Source organism: Acomys russatus, chromosome 15 (assembly GCF_903995435.1).
Source record: "Acomys russatus chromosome 15, mAcoRus1.1, whole genome shotgun sequence".
In the NCBI taxonomy this organism is placed as follows: domain Eukaryota; kingdom Metazoa; phylum Chordata; class Mammalia; order Rodentia; family Muridae; genus Acomys; species Acomys russatus.
Genome location: NC_067151.1, coordinates 59,581,429 through 59,600,448, shown reverse-complemented (window position 1 = coordinate 59,600,448; position 19,020 = coordinate 59,581,429). Strand labels below are relative to the sequence as shown.

The 19,020-nt window shown below is 38.7% G+C and overlaps 1 protein-coding gene across 1 annotated transcript in view; it reads right to left on the bottom strand.

Annotated features, from left to right (window-relative positions):
- Lrba (LPS responsive beige-like anchor protein) overlaps positions 1–19,020 on the bottom strand; it is a 540,702-nt gene that overhangs the window by 114,275 nt on the left and 407,407 nt on the right. The window contains exon 47 of the mRNA XM_051157393.1: positions 3,057–3,209. Coding sequence (XP_051013350.1) covers positions 3,057–3,209 — 153 coding nt within the window. The remainder of the gene's footprint in view (positions 1–3,056; positions 3,210–19,020) is intronic.

Genomic DNA, 19,020 nt, shown 5'->3' with positions numbered 1-19,020 from the left:
GTAGATGTTTAAGCGTACGGGGTTAGGCCTCAACTAAAAGTGTTATGTTTGCTAGCCAAGTATTTTACCAGTGAGCTATAGCCCTAACCTGAAACAAATTTTTACATAGTATTTCTGAAAGCAGTTCAACAATAAAATAATTAGATAATGATTTTTTTGAGGTAGGAGGAGTTCAAGACAGGGTTCTTTCACGTAGTCCTGGAACTCGCTCTGTAGACCAAACTGTCCTCAAACTCAAGAGATCAGCCTGTGTCCTTTGATCCCTGCCTCCAGATTGCTGGGATTAAAGAAATATGCCACCTCTGCCTAGCAAAAATAATTTTAATATTATATATCCTCAAGAATAGGGGGATGTTTAATATTTTTGTCATTAAGTGCATTAAGCTTCAGTCCTCCTGCCACCTAAAATATTTTATGTTCAAAAGGCACTATTATAAAGTTAAAAGATAAGCCAAGAAGTAGTTGAAAATATTCTCAAAACATTTTTTTGGATTATGGAACTGTTAGTAAGACTATACAAAAACCTTTTACATATTTTGGTCATAAAAACAGAGTCCAACATAAAAATAGAAGACATAGTTCACCAAAGACCATACGAGTTTGTAGAAGAAATGCTAAATATTGTTGGCCATAAGAGCAGTCAGTGTAAATTACAACAGGGACCTACTAGAATATATTAAGTTCATAATGTTGACAATAGCCAGCCTTGTGAGGGACAGAGAAAAACTCAAACCTGAAACACTGGTAGGAATACAAGCACCAGGCCACATTGGTAATATATTCCCAGGAATAAATCCATTTCCAGAAAACTCGAACAAAACCAAACTTCATGTTCATCCTGAATTGTGTACACAAATACTCATAATACCCCCAAACAGGAAAAAAAAAACCCTACCAATACTCATGAATTGATAAAATAACTAGTATATGGCATTTCTATATAATAGATATAATAATCAACAATACAAAGAAATTAATTACTGCTATCTGTAGCAACATGGACAACTCTCAAACAAAACAAAACAAAACAACATGCGAAGTGACAGAAGCCAGGCAAAAGAAGACAGCATATTGTATGATGCCATTAATTTAAATTTCTATAAAAGCAAAACAGCAGAGATACAATGCATGGCAGTCTGGGAAAGGACTGGGATTGCTGGCTAAATGTAGAGTTGACCAAGAAAACTTTCTGAAGCTAAGGAAACGTTCTGAAGCTGGATCGTAGTGAGTTTAAACTGTATGAATTTGCTGAAGCTAACTAAGGGTTATATATTTTTTAATGTTCATTTTTTATATTTATTTTTAAGGTTGATTTTGTATGACGATTTTATATGATTACAGCTCAATGAGTCTACCCTAAAAGAAGGAACACAGAGATAAAAAGGAGTCACCGTACAAATGGACACATAACAATAGCTTCAGTATGCTCCTGAGAGCAGCACCGCGCAGGCGCGGTCATGCTTGGGTGGCTGGCATGGCGGTCAGCATCCTTCAGAGCTAAGCCTTGCCTTGGACTCTCACACTGGTCAAAGGAACAGTGAGAATCTTAGAAATGCCTGCGGTATGGGTAAGGTGTTTTATGCATCACAAATAATATTAGAGTGATATGTTATGAATACTAACTATTATCTTCTGGACATATTGTAATCTGAGAATAACAGAGGTATGTCACATACAAAATTAGAATTTTATATTCAAAAATGTAAAATTATAAAAAAACCAAAACAAACAAAAAACAAGGGCAGTACTAACTTGCCAACAATGTGATCGACCCACAACTGACAATGTGATCGACCCATGATTGGGAAGGCTGGCTTAATTCCGAAGTCTGTCTTTCTACTGCCCTAAAGTGTATTTATTTTGTGTAAAATGTTACATGTCAGTAATAGTGGGATTAATTAGGATCTGGAAGATAAGGTTAAAATATAATTATTGGTATGAAAAATAAGGAATGCTACCTGGAAAACCCAAATGTATTTTTTTTTTTTTTGTTTAATCATAAAATAAAAACACCAGGTAATTAAAATTATATTTAAAAAAATTTTAAGATTTACTTATTTTATGGGTTTGATTATTTTGCCTGTATGTATGTCTGCACCTGGCATATCCCTACAGCTCAAAATTATATTTTTAATATGGAGACTGGCAAAGACAACACTTTTAAATACCGAGAATACTCATTCATTCCAAACTTTTATAAAACTTCAAACGCAAAAATAACAGAACTGTACTTTCTCATAAAACACGTAATGGAGGAAATTACAGATGAGGACACTAGCGTGCTGTTTTCAGCACAGTGTGTGCTTTAAACAGCACGTGTGTGCCTGGCGCCCTTGGAAGTCAGAAGAGCGCATTGGGTCCACTGGACTGGAGTTACAGATGGCAATGAGCCGCCATGTGGGTGCTTGGAGCTGAATTTGGGTCTTCTGCAATAAATGCTCTTACTGCTAAGCTATCTCTAACCAGAAATTGTATTATTAATATGGGGAATGGAAAGGATAACACTTTTAAATACTGAGAATACTCATTCATTCCAAACTTTCGTAAAACTTTAAAGGCAAAAAAAAAAAAAAAAAAAGAAAAAAAAAAGAGTAACTGCAATTTTCTCATAAAACATGTAATGGAGGAAATTACTGTGTTTTTAAAGCACAGGAAGCACTTTTTAAAAAAGTTTTCATACTCGACATAACAGTGTGAAGGTTTCTTTCAAACTGTATGTGCAGGATGTAAGCTGAAGATGTTTGTTACTAACATGCCCTGTGGTCTTCTAGCCTGCAGGGCAGCACGGCCCTTCTTTGTCAGGGCTCCCGTTCTCTATCATTACCTGCTTATGGTTTTAAACTATCAAGAACATGTGAAAAGCAACTTAAATTCTGCACGAAACAAACCATTATACTTTTAATTCAATGCAGTTTTCATGAGCTATACGGCAGTCAGTGAAGCACTCGGTTAATACAGAATAGGACAGCCAGTTCTCTCAGCTACAGCGGTGTTCAGACAGCCAAGGGTTAATGTTTTACATCAACACATGACAGAGCAGATGATTACTATCTTACCAATCTGTTTATGCGAACAAATTCTTCTGAGCTTTTGGCCCAAGGAGGAAGTTCAACATCAGACACCACTGTCCCATCATCCATCACTCCAAGGTTATAATTATTGAAGTTGACAAACATCTCAGGGAGATAATAAAATTCAGGAATCAGTTCCTATATAAAAATGAAAAAAATGTTACATCATAAAATATGGTATGTGGATTAGATATATGTAACACGATCTGATTATTTCCCATTACACAGAACAACAACGACAATATGTATGGTATTTTTTTTTCTTTGTTCTGCCATCAACTTTCTGTTGAGAAAGAAGACTGTAACCAGGAAAGAGGACATAGCATATTAATAAACACATCCACAGGCTTTCCTTCAGGACACACTGAAAAACTTCAAAAACCTTAAATTCACATAAGCAAGTAATAATCAAAGATCCCAATATATAAACAGAGATTGCATGTTATAACAATAACAGCCCAACGTAGATTTTTAAAGTGAAATATGTGGAATTTATAGCACAAAATAATCTTTATGTTATAAGAGCTAAATTTTTATTACTGTGGTCTCTTTATTAACCTGGAAAATAATTACTTGCATTTTAGCTATAGATAAACAGTAATTTTCACATAAAACATATTTTTAAAGATATAACTGTAATAAAAGATCAAAATCATCCATCTAGAAAACAACCTGCATAAGAAACTGATTAAATTAAATATAATGACTGTAAAACCAATATTTTAAAAGGAGGAAAATCCAGCTGGGTAGGCCTTTGTGGCGATGAGGCCCACATGTAACTTTTTCAGAGGCCCTGTAGAGCAGGCTTGACATGGGTCAATGCCTCAGTGGTCTTTCAGAAACCCCCTCAGGGCCAGCTATCACAGGTCTAAATTTCCAAGCAGTAGTAAAATAGAGAGGTCATCAGATTTTGGACAAGGTCAGTATGAACTTGCCAGAGCAGAGAAAGAAGATCTAGCAAGAATTAAGCTATTATCACTTTCACAGTCCACATGGAATGCTGCTTGACTTTGATTTGCACATCTTTTGTTTACAATCATGATAATTAACCAAGCAGGGCAGAATGAGCTTGTCCTTCAAATGCCCCACAATGTATGATCATTAGACGTGAAAGACTTCTAAAGTGATGATTACTTTTTTAAAAAAGAAGAATCTTGTTAAAGGTTTAACCTTAGATTAGATAGCTCTCACACACAAAATTCTAAGAACATCATCTTTGGAAGCCATGCCTGTTACTCTAATCTCTAATTAGAAAAGAAAAGAAAGGCAAGTGCATGTTATTTTATGTAGGTAATAATAATAATAATAATAATAATAATAATAATAATAATAATAATAATAATAATATTATTACTATTATTATTATTAGTGTAAGCTAATAGTTATTGCATATTAGATTAGAGCTTGAATTTCTAATTAACTTTACCATTTTTTAATCTTCATACCATCTTTATAAAGTCAGGTAGTATAAATGACTGGATAAAAGTTAAGGCAGGCTTGTTGGCCTATGCTTGCAACTCCAGAACTCAGAAAACTGAGGGAAGACAGACATGTCACCAGGAGGTTAAGGCTAGCCTGGACCACGTAGTAAGCTGGAGCCAGTGTAGGCTATGTAATAAATCCCTGACTTTAAAAAACAGAAATTTCCCAAGATGGCTGAACAGTAAAAGTTCTCATTGTATAAGCCTGAAGATCTGAGTTTGACATCCCCAGGGATTCATGGTGGAAAGAGAGAGGGAACTGACTCCCAAAAGCTGTCCTCACACCTCCACATGGGCATAATAAAACACACATCCCTATACTCACATCACACACAGACACACACAGACACACACACACACACACACAGACACACACACACACAGACACACACACAGACACACACACACACACACACACACACACACACACACAGACACACACACAGACACACACACACACAGACACACACACACACACACAGACACACACACAGACACACACACACAGACACACACACACACACAGACACACACACAGACACACACACACAGACACACACAGACACACACACACACACACACAGACACACACACACACACACAGACACACACACAGACACACACACACACAGACACACACACACACACACACACAGACACACACACACAGACACACACACACACAGACACACACACAGACACACACAGACACACACACACAGACACACACACAGACACACACACACACAGACACACACACAGACACACACACACAGACACACACACACACACACAGACACACACACACACACACACACACACACACACAGACACACACAGACACACACACACAGACACACACACACAGACACACACACACACAGACACACACACACACACACACACACACACACACAGACACACACCAGCCTAACAGATTTACAGACAGAGAAAAATAGAAGCTAAAGAAGAGATAGGTATATGATTTTCCCAAAGATTAATGAAACATGTTTCTTAAAATCTATGGTAGGTTTTTTCTCTTTTTTTGGTTTGTTTTTCAAGACAGGGTTTCTCTGCTACACAGAGCCATGGCTGTCCTCTCTTTGTAGACCAGGCTGGCCTCAAAATGACAGAGATCTGACTGCCTCTGCCTCCCTAGTGCTGGGATTAAAGTGGTGTGCCCTCACGCCCAGCCCCCTATGGTAGCTTTATCCAGCCTGGAGGGAAGGGGAAGGGATGGCAGTGTGGGGCAGGCACAAGAGAGCATATGGTGAGGGTGGGCAGGGCGCTTATGCATGAGGAGGAGACTGGCTTTCACCTCCTGCCCAGGCAAGTGCCTCTCAGAGGGGACACCCTTCCCACAGAGCCTGGGGAGGAAGCCGTCACTAGACAACATGGATTTGGTGTCTGCAAGTGTTTCCTAACCTAAATAAACATGGTATGAGAGCCAAAGATGCCTCCCTCCAGAAGACTACCCACTCTCATTTTAACAATAAGACTAAAAAGCTGAATGGATATAAGGCAGAAAAGCCAATTTTCTTTTCTTTCTTTCTTTTTTTTTTTTTTTATACATGTAACTTTAAAAAATTTTTTTTATTATTAATTTATTCTTGTTACATCTCAATGGTTATCCCATCCCTTGTGTCCTCCCATTCTTCCCTCCCTCTCCTTTTCCCCTTATTCCCCTCCCCTTTTCCCCTTATTCCCCTCCCCTATGACTGTTCCTGAGGGGGATTACCTCCCCCTGTATATGCTCATAGGGTATCAAGTCTCTTCTTGGTAACCTGCTGTCCTTCCTCTGAGAGCCACCAGGTCTCCCCCTCCAGGGGACATGTTCAAATGTGAGGCACCAGAGTACATGAGAAAGTCATATCCCACTCTCCACTCAACTGTGGAGAATGTTCTGACCATTGGCTAGATCTGGGTAGGAGTTTAAAGTTTACCGCCTGTATTGACCTTGGCTGGTGCCTTAGTTTGAGCGGGACCCCTGGGCCCAAATCTGCCTATCATAATGTTCTACTTGTAGGTTTCTAGGACCCTCTGGATCCTTCTACTTTGCCATTCTCCCATGCTTCTCTCATCTAGAGTCCCAATAGGATGTCCTCCCCTCTGTCCCAGTTTCCTGGTAAATGAAGGAGAAAAGCCAATTTTCTAGGCAGCCCCTAAACCCAGATTCTCATTCAAGCCTTAAGAAGTTGAAGGTCTTGCCCTATCACTTTAATGATTATGGGTGGATTTTCCACCACTTTGATATAAATAAAGGTTAGATCCAAATTGGGATGGTTTTTATATGTTTCAGTTGGTCAATATGATGTTTATGTTTACTTTAATAAGGAGTTATTAATGTATTAACTGAGAGTACATTTTTGGGACACCAAATGGTGTAGGAAGAATTTAGTATAGGCAGAAATAAAAATAGAATGCAAACATTACCTTTTAGGGAAAGAATAAAATAAAGTAAGATCCTTTTATTTTTACTTTTTCTGACTTTTTCACACTGTAGCCCAGGCTATGCTATCCTTGGATTTTACTATGCAGCCCAGGCTGTCCTGGAACTCAGAGTTTTTCTCATGACTTCATGACCTCACCTCTCAATGTTCAGATTACAGGTGAGTAAATTCTTTCTGACTCAAGCCTTGGGTAGCTAAAAAGGGTGACACAACACATAATTTCAAAAATAATTTTTTAGTTCTTAATCTTTACAGATAATTGTGCTAAGGTTTGTTCAGAGAAATAAGTGTTTTCTGTCCATATAAAACATAGGTCAAAATGAGGGACCTTTGAAATGTGCAAGAAAGGACCCATTTTTTTTTTTTTTTTTAAAAGACAAGGCTGGTTGTAGAAGCAAACAGCATTCAGAATTCAAAGGGGGAAACGAAACCTAAGAGCCAGGGTGGTCACAGGGGGCTGCAGGTAAAAGACGACACTGTAGAAATTTCCTAGTGCTGAAATCTGCAGTCAGTTTATAATTGTCTGTTTGCATTTTTTTTTCTCTAAAACAAAGACACCGGGAAAGGGTGGGCCCTAAGTATTCTGTTCTTGGCTACACTCTCCAGCCCATGTACAGTGTATGACATATTGGGCACTGAGTAAAAACCTGCTAAATGAATAACCGAAAGAGAAATAGTAGTGAGGACTAGGGGAAGGCCTCAATAGGTCAAATGCTTGCTGTGTAAACATGAGACCTGACCTTTGAGCCCCAGGCTCCATGTAAAGCCTGGTGCTGGAGGGCACGTCTCTAAGCCCACTATTCTTACAGAGTTGGAGGTAGAGACAGGTGGATCTCTGGGAGCTTCTAGGCCAAATGGTCTGGCCTAGTCAGTAGCAAACAAAAAAATCCCTATCCAGCCAGTGTGGTAGGATTGACACCAGAGGCTGTCCTAAGGCCCTCACATGTCTGCTGTCGTATGTATGTACCTGCATATACACATGAGCACACATACACACATATTACACAAAAGGAAAGAAAAATGGTATTGAAACTTAAAAAAAAAAATAGCAGCAGGGAAAGACAAGGACATTCTTGCTAAAGAAGGTATCTTAACAAGAGGTACCAAGATTGGCGTGTATATGTTATTTATTTTTAATAATCAATGAGAAAAAATTTAATTAGTTTAAGGGCTAAAAATAAAGTGAAAAGAATAAATACGGTGTGAAAACCTTAAATGCCTAGGTCTAATATCTTAGTGATCCCTTTTCCATAAAAACAAAGAATCAGGGGACATTTAAAAGCAACACAAATTTAAATAGAACAAGTCTTTTACAAACCTGACACTGAAGTGATATTATGAAGATTTTACGTACAGTGTGAAGGACTATATAACCAAATAAGTACAATTAAATTACTAAAGGGGAGAATAGAGAGCTAAAACACACTGCAATCTCAAAATAAATAAACACCATAAATTGATGAAAGTTGAATTCCCTCTTAATATGAAACAAACACAAACTCAATCAAGACATCAATATAAGCCAAAAAAGCACATATCCATAGAACCGGGCACTATTGTGGATGATGGCAGCATTCCGGCATCTCAGCAGTCTCCTTCTGAAAACAATATTTCCCTAAGAATCATGCTGTGATATAATACCAAATATTCCCATTCAAAATTATCTTCTTTGACAGATGAAATTTAGTAACAGAGTCAGAGATTATGTTTTTCTGATACTTTAAATGCACACTTACAAAGTGAAGTATGTTTTATATTCATCTGAACAGAACACTCAACTCTGGATAAAAAACACATGTTCAGCAATACTTTAAAACATCAGTGGGAAATGACAAGTAAACAACACTGACAGAAGACAGATATATTCACAATTCATGTTTTCCCTCAGCTTGCTGACAATAATTTTAATTTCTATCAGTTAATTAGGGAGATAGGTTTTAGAGGCAGGTGACATGGTCAAACTTCAGTGTATCATCTCCTAAAATAAAAATGTGATAGGTTCAAACAGAGGTTACAGCACAAGTCAGAATAAGCTCAGTGCTTTGATCACAGATCCCAAGGCTTTCATGGCATAATGACAAGGATTGGTTGTGACCACACATATGCTTTAGTTTTCTTCATGAAGGTACAATCCCCACTGATAGGAACGGCCTGTGCAGCCAGGCTGTGTGACTCTCCCTTCATTAGTCACCAATTCTCTCCACTGAACTAAAACCATCACTCCCCTCGATCTGGCCAAGCACATCAAATGCCAACACATTAATATAAAGAACTGAGACCAAAAAAGGGGGCTGGGAAGTCCAAAACGCTGCTCCAGAGTTTATGCTTGCTTTCCTTTTATTCAAGTAGGAAACCTTGACAACTAAGATGTGGAACTATAGTTAGGAAACAGGACAATGAGGGTAAAGAGATAGGAAAATGAAATTTTAGCTTTTGCCACTGGATGAAATGATATGTTTTACGATATAAAAACCTAAAGCTTTCTTTAGGGAAAAAAAAAGTTGATGAACAACAGGATGTGAAAAAATGTTTATATTCTGAGACATATTAACTTACAAGTTTATTTTGTTAGCACACAAATAAAAAGTTTTGAATATTTGACTAAGTGTATTATATTACATTTAGAACTCAAATGTTGAGTTTTCATTAAAATGCCAAAAGTTTTCATATTGATGGGGTCCTGCTCAAACTATGACACCCCAGCCAAGGAAAATATAGGCAGTAAACTTCGACCCCCTACCCAGACCTATGGATAGGACTCTATAGTTGAGTGGAGAGTGAGATCTGACTTTTACACGAACTCTGGTGCCCCATTTCTGACCATGTCCCCTGGATGGGGAGGCCTGGTGGAACTCAGAGGAAGGATAGCAGGCTACCAAGAAGAGACTCGCTACCCTAGGAGCATATACAGGGGGAGGAGGTCCCCCTCAGTCACAGACATAGGGGAGGGGAGTAGGGGGGAAGCAGGAGGGAGGAAGGAATAGGAGGATACAAGGGATGGGCTAACAATTGAGATGTAATATGAATAAATTAATAAAATAAAATAAAATAAAGTTTTCATATTGAGGTTTGAACTTAATTCTTTTTATTTAGTAGATAATGCATCATCTTTATACATTACTTTCTTCAGTAAAATGAAAACAATAACTTTAAAAAATTGAAGTAGGAAAAACTACAACACATCTAGATAAACCTAGTTAAGTATTGTTTTTAAAAAAAAACCCTATGATTTCAAATACATTAAAACAAAAGAAACCATGGGTTACAAGCAGATAGGCTATCTATAATCTATTTCAATCTGATACAGTGGAAAGAATAACTGAGTTTGAGTCTTGTCTACTTAATTTACTGCTTAATTTATGCTCTAAAATAATTTAATTTTTATGACTCTACTCACCTTACTTGTCATTTCTAAAACTCAGGATTTGTACGAAGTTCCTATAACACAGAATTCTGTATATAAATATTATCACTAATATGACCCTCAATTAAAAAATTTCCAAATTACAGATGCACCAAATTTTCAAATGTAAGAGGGCACACACTGTGCTATGCTCACTTATAAAAGCCTTCAATGTAATCATAAGAATACTTAACAAAAATAATTTGTTTGAAATTTATTATTATTTTTATTAACAATGACTTAACATGTCATGTAGGGCTTAACATAAATAACCCCAATAGCTTATAGTTCACTCCTGCTTTCAACACACTTTCCACTTCCATATTTGGAATATATATTTTCTTTTGGTCTTTTGTTCTAGAATTTTATCTTCAGGGAAATTATAATTTAGGAAGAGATAACGCATTAATAATACAAACAAATAGTAAATTACAACTGCTATTAAAGAAAACACAGAGGCTGGGGAGCTGGCCTCACAGGCATGAGCACTGGAGTTTGATGCCCAGAACCCCAGGGATATAGAAGGTAAGCCATACTTTACAGACTTCACAAGACAAAAATAAAACTACTATGAAACTATTTTACAATCATCTCATTTTGTATGTCTCATGTACAATCATAAATATACACACATGGCTAAAACTTTCCAGACTTAGGGTTTAAATTAATTCCTGTAACCTTATTGTGCCTATTTATTTAAAAATATTTTTTCAGTAATCTCCTGGGATTTAATTACATTGTATTTGCTGCATGTCTAGAATGTGGTTCATTGTTCTGCTAATTTAATAATAAATTTTATACCAATCACCAACAGTACATGGGAAGCCCAGCACCAACGGACACATCTACATCACGGCTCCGGCGTCGGAGGCTCAGGGAACACCACAGAGTGGCGGTGAGAACCATAATACCAGAGTGTCTGCTGTGTAACAGTTTCTTCTAGAAATGGCTGCATAACCAAGACCAGAAGGGTGGCAACATCAATGGACATATTTACATGGAATGGGGGAAATTTTCTCAGGGTTCTAACTCTAGACCAAAAACTATAGGCAATACACACTGCTGGGAGAAGAGAAGCAGCCTCTCCCAAGGATGAGCCCCTCATTAGCTGTCCAATGCAGAGTGGTCAGCTCTGAAACTATAAACATATGAACTACACAAACATACTCAGCAGAAGATACACATATACACATGTATTTGTGTACACATATAATTATGTAATAATAATAATAATAACAACAATAACAATAATAATAATAATAATAATGAAGAAGCTATCGACTCAAGAGTGGGAGAGGGACATGGGAGGGTTTCTAGAGAGGGTTTCTGGGAGGGGCTCAAGGAGGAAAGGGATGGAGAAAGTGATATAGGATCACTTAATTACATTGAAGATACATTAAAAAGAATTATAAAAAATTAAAATTAAATTAATTTGTCTTCCAGGGTAGAGCTTTCTTAACCCCCTTTGCTCCAGGGTGCTGCCTGGTTCCTGAATCCCTTATTTGCTCAAATAAACATTGACTCCTAGCAGGTGATGGCACACTATAGCTTATGGAAATACGATCCGACATATAAAGCGACCACACATGTAATCACATTTTATCTTCAGCTGCTTTTGTGCTACATGGTAGAGCTGAGCAGCCCTGACAGAAATCACCTGGGCTGCAAAGTCAAAAATGTCACACACACACACACACACACACACACACACACACACACACACACACACAAACCAACAACAACAAAAAGCCCTCTGAATAGGCCTGTGGGGTTAAGCCAAGTAAGCTTTGAACTGCTACTGAAGGTCTTCCCACTGCAACTGCCTTTTGAAATCTTCTTCCAATGTTTCCCAAACTCATGAACTTTCTCTTAATATGCTACTACACATGTTCCCTTCAAGTTCATGTCATTTCTCTCATCCAAAAGAATCCTCATTTCATCAAATCATCTTAAAAAAAAATCCCTGATATACGTGTGTTTGTGCACATCTGTGGTAGGCAAGTGTGAATGCCTACTTGTGTGCCATGGCACAGGTGTGGAAGTCTGAAGACAACTTTCAGGAGCTGGTTCTCTCCTTCTATCACATGAATTCCAGGGATGAAACACTGGTCATCAGGCTTGGCGGCAAGCATCTTGACCCACTGATCAATCCCACTGGCCCCAAATCATTAACTTAATAAATATTTTATTGAATGCCTAATATGTTCCAGGCACTACTCTAAGCTCTTGGGATAAGCCAATGAATGAAACAGTTCCAAATTTATCCTTTCATGGAGCTAATGTTCCAGTGTGAAGAAACAAAATAAACATGCCAATAAGTACAAGACATGGATGTCAGCTGGTGAGTGGCAGGGAGAAAAATGAGATCAGGAAGTGAATAAAAGGAAAAGGAGCGAAGGATGTATTTTTAACAAGGGAAAGCTTCACCAAAAAGATGGCATTTGAGCAAAGACCTGGAAGAGTAAGATTATACTGGGATGGAATATCTCTGGTGAAGAGAAAACAACAACAGCAACAACAGCAACACAAGTCACCAGGATGAAGAGAACCCAGATCCCTTGGAGAGCAGCGAGACTCTGCTTGGCTAAGGACAGACCGCACAGAAGAGAAACAGGAAGCATGAGGTTAAGAGACAAGAGAACTGACTAGCGGGGCCAGGCAGACAGTCCTACAGTGCAAGGGCTGCCACTTCTATTACCTGATGAAAAACCATCTGAGAGCATGCAACAATGTTGAAAGCAGTGGGCTTAAAAGAACAAAGACCAGGAATTTAGTTGTGAACATATTAAATTTATGATCTATTTTATTACTGCAAAGGAACTATTGAGGAGGGAGTAGGATAGAAGAAGAAACGTCCAGGCTAAAGACATAAATTTGGGAGGTCTGTTAAACTCCCTTGAATCTTTACAATATCGCTCAAAACTACTTAGTGTATGAAGTCATTGCAAGGGCATTCCGGCAGCCAGTTGTTTGCCTTGTTATAATCTAACTTGAACTCCATCTAACATATTAAAAATAGTTTTATGTAAGCCTTCTTTTCACATCTGGTGAGCTGTATATTACCTATGGCACATAGTCAGTAAGAACTAAGATAACTAAACATGCTTTTGTAGAGCTTAATTTAATTCTCAATACAAATCTTCAGCTGAAGATGGGTAGCTAAATGTTGAAGCATTTACTTTTCCTTCGGTGTTCTCTGCGTTATTTGCCCATGTCAATTAGTACCTCTCTTTTTCTTTCTTCTCATATCACAGTAACAATCAATCCCTCTGCTGACATTCATCAACACTTCAGTAATCCACGACTGTGCTGTCTCTGCTGTCTCTTATGTAACTACCTGTGTGCTGCGTCCACTTGTGCCTATAGCCTAATAACAAATATCAACACAGATCACATTATCTTTTAAAACTGCAAAATCTGTTCTTGTCACTCCTGTTCTTCTAATCCAGTCACTAGCCCCACACCATTCCTGGTACGCAGTCACATATCCTTAATAAAGCATAAGGCTCTCTATTTCTCTCCCTCCTACGTCAGGTGGTGCGTTATCAGTGAACTCAAAGGTCACCTCTTACACTCATTTGCTGGAACCTGCTTTGTCAGTGGGCAAGTCTCTAAGAGAGAAGCTCACTGAAGGCAAGAATAGATTTACACATGGTAATTCATTGCAACTATAGCCCCAAAGCAGATAAAGTCAACATAAAAATAACTTTAAAAGAGTAAATACTGTATCAGGATTTTCTCATATATTTTAGCCCAGTTTATTTTAATATAGGCTATAATTTAATAATACATAATTAGATTTAATTCCAACTTCTTAGAAAATATGTTCCCCCAGTGTTTTCTATTTTAGAACTCTTTACTACAACCTTTATTGCAAAGCAATAACCCAAAGAGACAGTTCTGACTGACTCCTTTCCTCTCTGACTCTTGTCAGTGTCACAGATGTTAGGAGTAAGAGAGACCACGCTTAGCCACTATTCTGAGTCCACTGCCCGGAAGGGCTTCGAAAGGAGCGGCCTGCATTGGAGCTGGGAAGTCAATGGTAACAACAGCTTAGTAAGAGCTTAGGTGTCTACCTGGGACTTAGATATGATTGGCTATGAAACTTTATTAACTTGTTATTTGTTCCATTTGGTCATAATAATTCAAGATTAAAACTGAAGACAGAGCCAGACATGGTCGCCCCACCTGTAACGACAGCGCTCTAGTGGCAGAGTCAGGAGGACCACTTCAAAACCACAACCTGAAGGTGGCAAGTAGCTCTGAATCTGAATAAAGTTACTATTGTTTTGTGGTAGTGGAAATCCAGGACCTTGAAGTGTTCAGCAAGATGTGTGCCCCTATCTAAGGCAGCCCCCCAGAGCTCTACTGGGTACATATACCACAATGGTGATTCTTCAACTCAACTTTAACATTTTCTATTTCAGTCCTCAATACTACACATTGCTGCTACTTAAATAAAATATACATTGGAAATACTGTAAATGTTTTTATTTCCTCAGATGATGGGATGAGATGAGTGCTGTACCCAAGCTTTATGAATACACGACTTGGGCTGAGCCCAGAGTGTTTATATCTAAATATCCCTAGACCTAGGCATGGAAGCTTCTAGCCTCTGAACAATCTAATCTTCTGCAAGCCTAAACCTTGAAGGTTTCAGCTTCCAGCCTCCATCTGCTAACCTAGGCCTGGAATATTTTCAACCTCTGAGATTTGCTGCTGAATAAGCTCTTTTTAAACTCTCGATGGATGGTTTAAAGCTCCTCTCCAAGCTGACTGATTCAAATTGGCTTCTCTCTGCTTCTCACTGAATTGCTCTGCTCGGAAAATCTGCCTCTGAACTCCACCAACTGAACTGCACAAACGCAGCTTCTCAACCACACTGAGCTGTACTGTCCCCTCCTGGACTCTCCTGTACTGTGGTCCATGAACCCTCCCTCTCTCTCCCTGTGCTGCTCTTAAGTAGCTTCTCTTTCCTGTCTGTTCTCATGAGAGTTGGACGTATCCTGTCTCTGACTCATTCTGTCAAGTCTTTCTCTAATTCATCTGCCCCTCAATTAGATACCATTGTTTGGGATTAAAGGTGTGTACTAAATTCCAGCCTGCGGGATTAAAGGTGTATACTAAGGGCATGTCTGTATTTCAGCCAGATCACACACTGATCTAGGCCTATGGATGTGATCCCTTGTCCGAGTAGCCATGTTGTTAGATTAACATTCCTATATAAAACACAGTTATACAAAGACAATGAAGACATGCTTTTCTCTCTAGGCAGAAAACTACTGTTTTTCTGTAATTATAAATCAATGCTCTGAATCCATGCTGCTCAGGACAGTGGCTAAATGCAGTGGTTTTTGTTTTGTTTTGTTTTCTTCGTTTTTTAGAGACAGGGTTTTTCTGTGTAGCCTTGGCTGTCCTGAACTTGCTTTGTAGATCAGGCTGTCCGTGAACTCACAGCTCCACCCGCCTCTGACTCCCTGAGTGCTGGGATTACAGGTGTGCACCACTGTGCCCAGCTAATGCAATGGTTCTTGAATATTTTAAATGTAGTTAGTAGGAACAGACATGTGCTAGAAATGTAGAATATGTAATATATCTTAAAGGCTTACGATAAAAAAGACAATTAACAATTTTGATTGGTTGTATGTTATAGTATTTTGATGTTTTTTTTTAAAGGCAGGATTTTCCTGTGTAGCCTTAGCTTTCCTAAAACTGTGTAGACCAGGCTGGCCTTGAACTCAGAGATTACCTGCCTTTGCCTCTCCAATTACTTTTAGGCTAACATACATTACTGAAATCAATTTCATGTTGTTCTTTGACTTTGAAATTAGACTATAACACAATTAGTGCAGTTAATAATATACACTTATAATACAATTAATATATACACTGTATATACCTATCAGAAAATTACCAGAAACCAACTTAGAGAACCGACCTGCACTGTCTACTCAGGAAGGATAAAAGATGCCACTGAGATGTTAGGCCTGAAATGAACTCACAAAGGACGCACAGAAATGTAAATGATTTCCAAATGTTTAAAAGTGACAAATCAGGGGCCAGAGCGATGGCTCCAACAACAACAGTGGTTGCTCTTTCCAAGGTCCCAGGTTCAATTCCCAGCCCCTACATGGCAGCTCATAACTGTCTGGAACATCAGTTCCAGGAGATCTGACACCCTCACACACACCCAAACAGGAAGATCACCAATGCACATAAAAATAAATAAATCATTAAGGAAAAAAAAAAAAAAAAAAAAGGTGGCAAATCTGGCTGGGTGTAGTGACATACACCTTTAATCCCAGCACTCAGGACGCAGAGGCAGACGGATCTCCAGGCCAGCCTAGTCTACAAAGCGAGTCCAGGACAGTCAGGGCGTCACAGAGAAACCCTGTCTCAAACAAACACACAAACAAACAAACGGCAAATCATGCTAAAAAGAAAAGCCTACTTTATCCAGACCCAATGAGATCATTTTGTTTACAGAAATACCAATTCAGACTTTTTCATAGGAACAGCCATTTTTTAAAGTAAGATTATTCAGGGATTCTATCTAATATATTAAAATTCCCTCCAATAGCAAAGAAGCAAGAACTAGAACTGTCTTTTACTCTCCTTTTGGAAAATAATTGTTTTCCCATTTCCCACACTGTAGGGAACTTATGCTGTACTGATCACACAAAGTACACTTTGAAACCCACTCAAAGTGCCCTTTTCCTTCATGACTGTTTTGTTTAGTATCTCTAGAATACTAATACAGAACAACACTACTACGAATGATCTAAGGACCCAATGTTATATATCAATGTTTACATTATTATGGTAATTTTCATTACTCTTAGACATTTATTTTACACTTATTTTTAAAATCTTAAATGTACTTTCTAAAATGTAACACGCTAAGAAGAAAGAAAAAAGAGCCATGATTAGCCGGGCGTGGTGACGTACGCCTCTAATCCCAGCACTCTAGAGGCAGAGGCAGGGGGATCGCTGTGAGTTCGAGGCCAGCCTCATCTACAAAGTGAGTTCAGGATAACATAGAGAAACCCTGTCTTGAAAAACCAAAAAAAGCCATGATTAAATCCTTCCTCACTGTTAGAAGGGCCCCATTTCCTAAGCTCTCTAAATGGCCTATGTAACCGTAAATGAACGCTTGTCTAAGTGTGTGGAAGTCATTAAATTGTAGGGTCTGTTTAACTGCTTATCAATATAGAAAATGGAGTGATTTATGAATGGCACACCACATTGAGGCTATTCAAGACAGAGCACAGTCCAGAGGTAGAATACATGCACTGGTAAGTTAATGAGTCAGCTTCTCCCAGGTTAGACCTAAACACTTTAAAAAAAAAAGACATCTGAGAAGGTAGGGAAAAAAAAAAAAACCCAAACAAGATATTTTAAAAATATTATAAAGAAAGACAGTAGAAACAATTCTAAGTAGGCTCCTTGCATTTCAGGTTTCACATTCTTTTTCCTCTTAGTCGCTTGCAGTGCTATTTCACTGCAGTCCCAGCAGCTGGGTCACTACAGCCCGGAATGTCGAGGCCAGCTGGGGCAACAGAGCGAGTCCCCAAGGCAAAAAGTAAAACAAAGAAAAGAAAACCTACCAAACTTTTCTCCCTATTTCTTCATATAGCTGCTTTAAATAATACTGTTAGGAAACCAGAAGTTACTGTGGTTGTCATAATTACTATGCGCAGAACTGAAAGTCTAATATTGCTGGTAATCCACACTGTCTTTCTGAAGTCGGCCAGGGCACCATTATTATTCCAAGTTATTTAATGAAGAAAAGACAATAAGAAAAATAGGAAAGAAGAAGGAAGAAAATAGGTTGTTTTGTTTCTTTTTTAGTTATTTTGTTGGGTTTTTCTGTTCCTGATTTATTTTTTAAAGCATGGGATATTAAGGAAAGTGAATATTTAATCAGGGACACTCTAATAAAAAAATTCTGAGCCCCACACCCATGTACAAATGCACATTAAGACAGCACTAACCAGACTCAGTGCACTGCTTTTGTTGTTGTTTTTTAAAGGGCCTTTGTGTCAGCCTCCTGTACCTAGAAACACTTTCTTTCTGAGATTCCCCAGTGAGCACACGTGACCTGGACTCAGGATCTCCACTCTGTTTCCTGTATGCCACTTCAGTCGCTCCTGTCTCCCCCTTAGTATTCCAGCAGACTGCTTGCAGGGCCTCTCCTCCCTCCACACCTCCACTCCCTAGAAACTACTCTCCTCCAATCTCTTTGTGTCAGCTGTCCATACCTAGAAACACCTGGATTCTACCCTGAATTTCCAGTGAGCACACCTGTCTGGAGCTTAGGCAGGTGAATCACTTTCCTGCCTGTCCCCCTTTATGATCTCTCTATTCTCACCCTCAGCCCAGTAACAACCTGCTTCAAGGAGCCCCTCGTTCTGCCTCAACTCCATCCAGTGGCAACTCCAACCCTTGGCACAGATCCAGGAGCACCCGCCCCAGGCCGTTCATCCCAGGCTCCCCAGACAGTTAACTAATTGTTTTACTTCAACCTACTTGCAAACTCTCCCCTTCCCACCACAACTCCAATTTCCTGGGGACCCTACCTCTAGGTGTGAAGGAGATCCTCTTAGCTCTTTCCT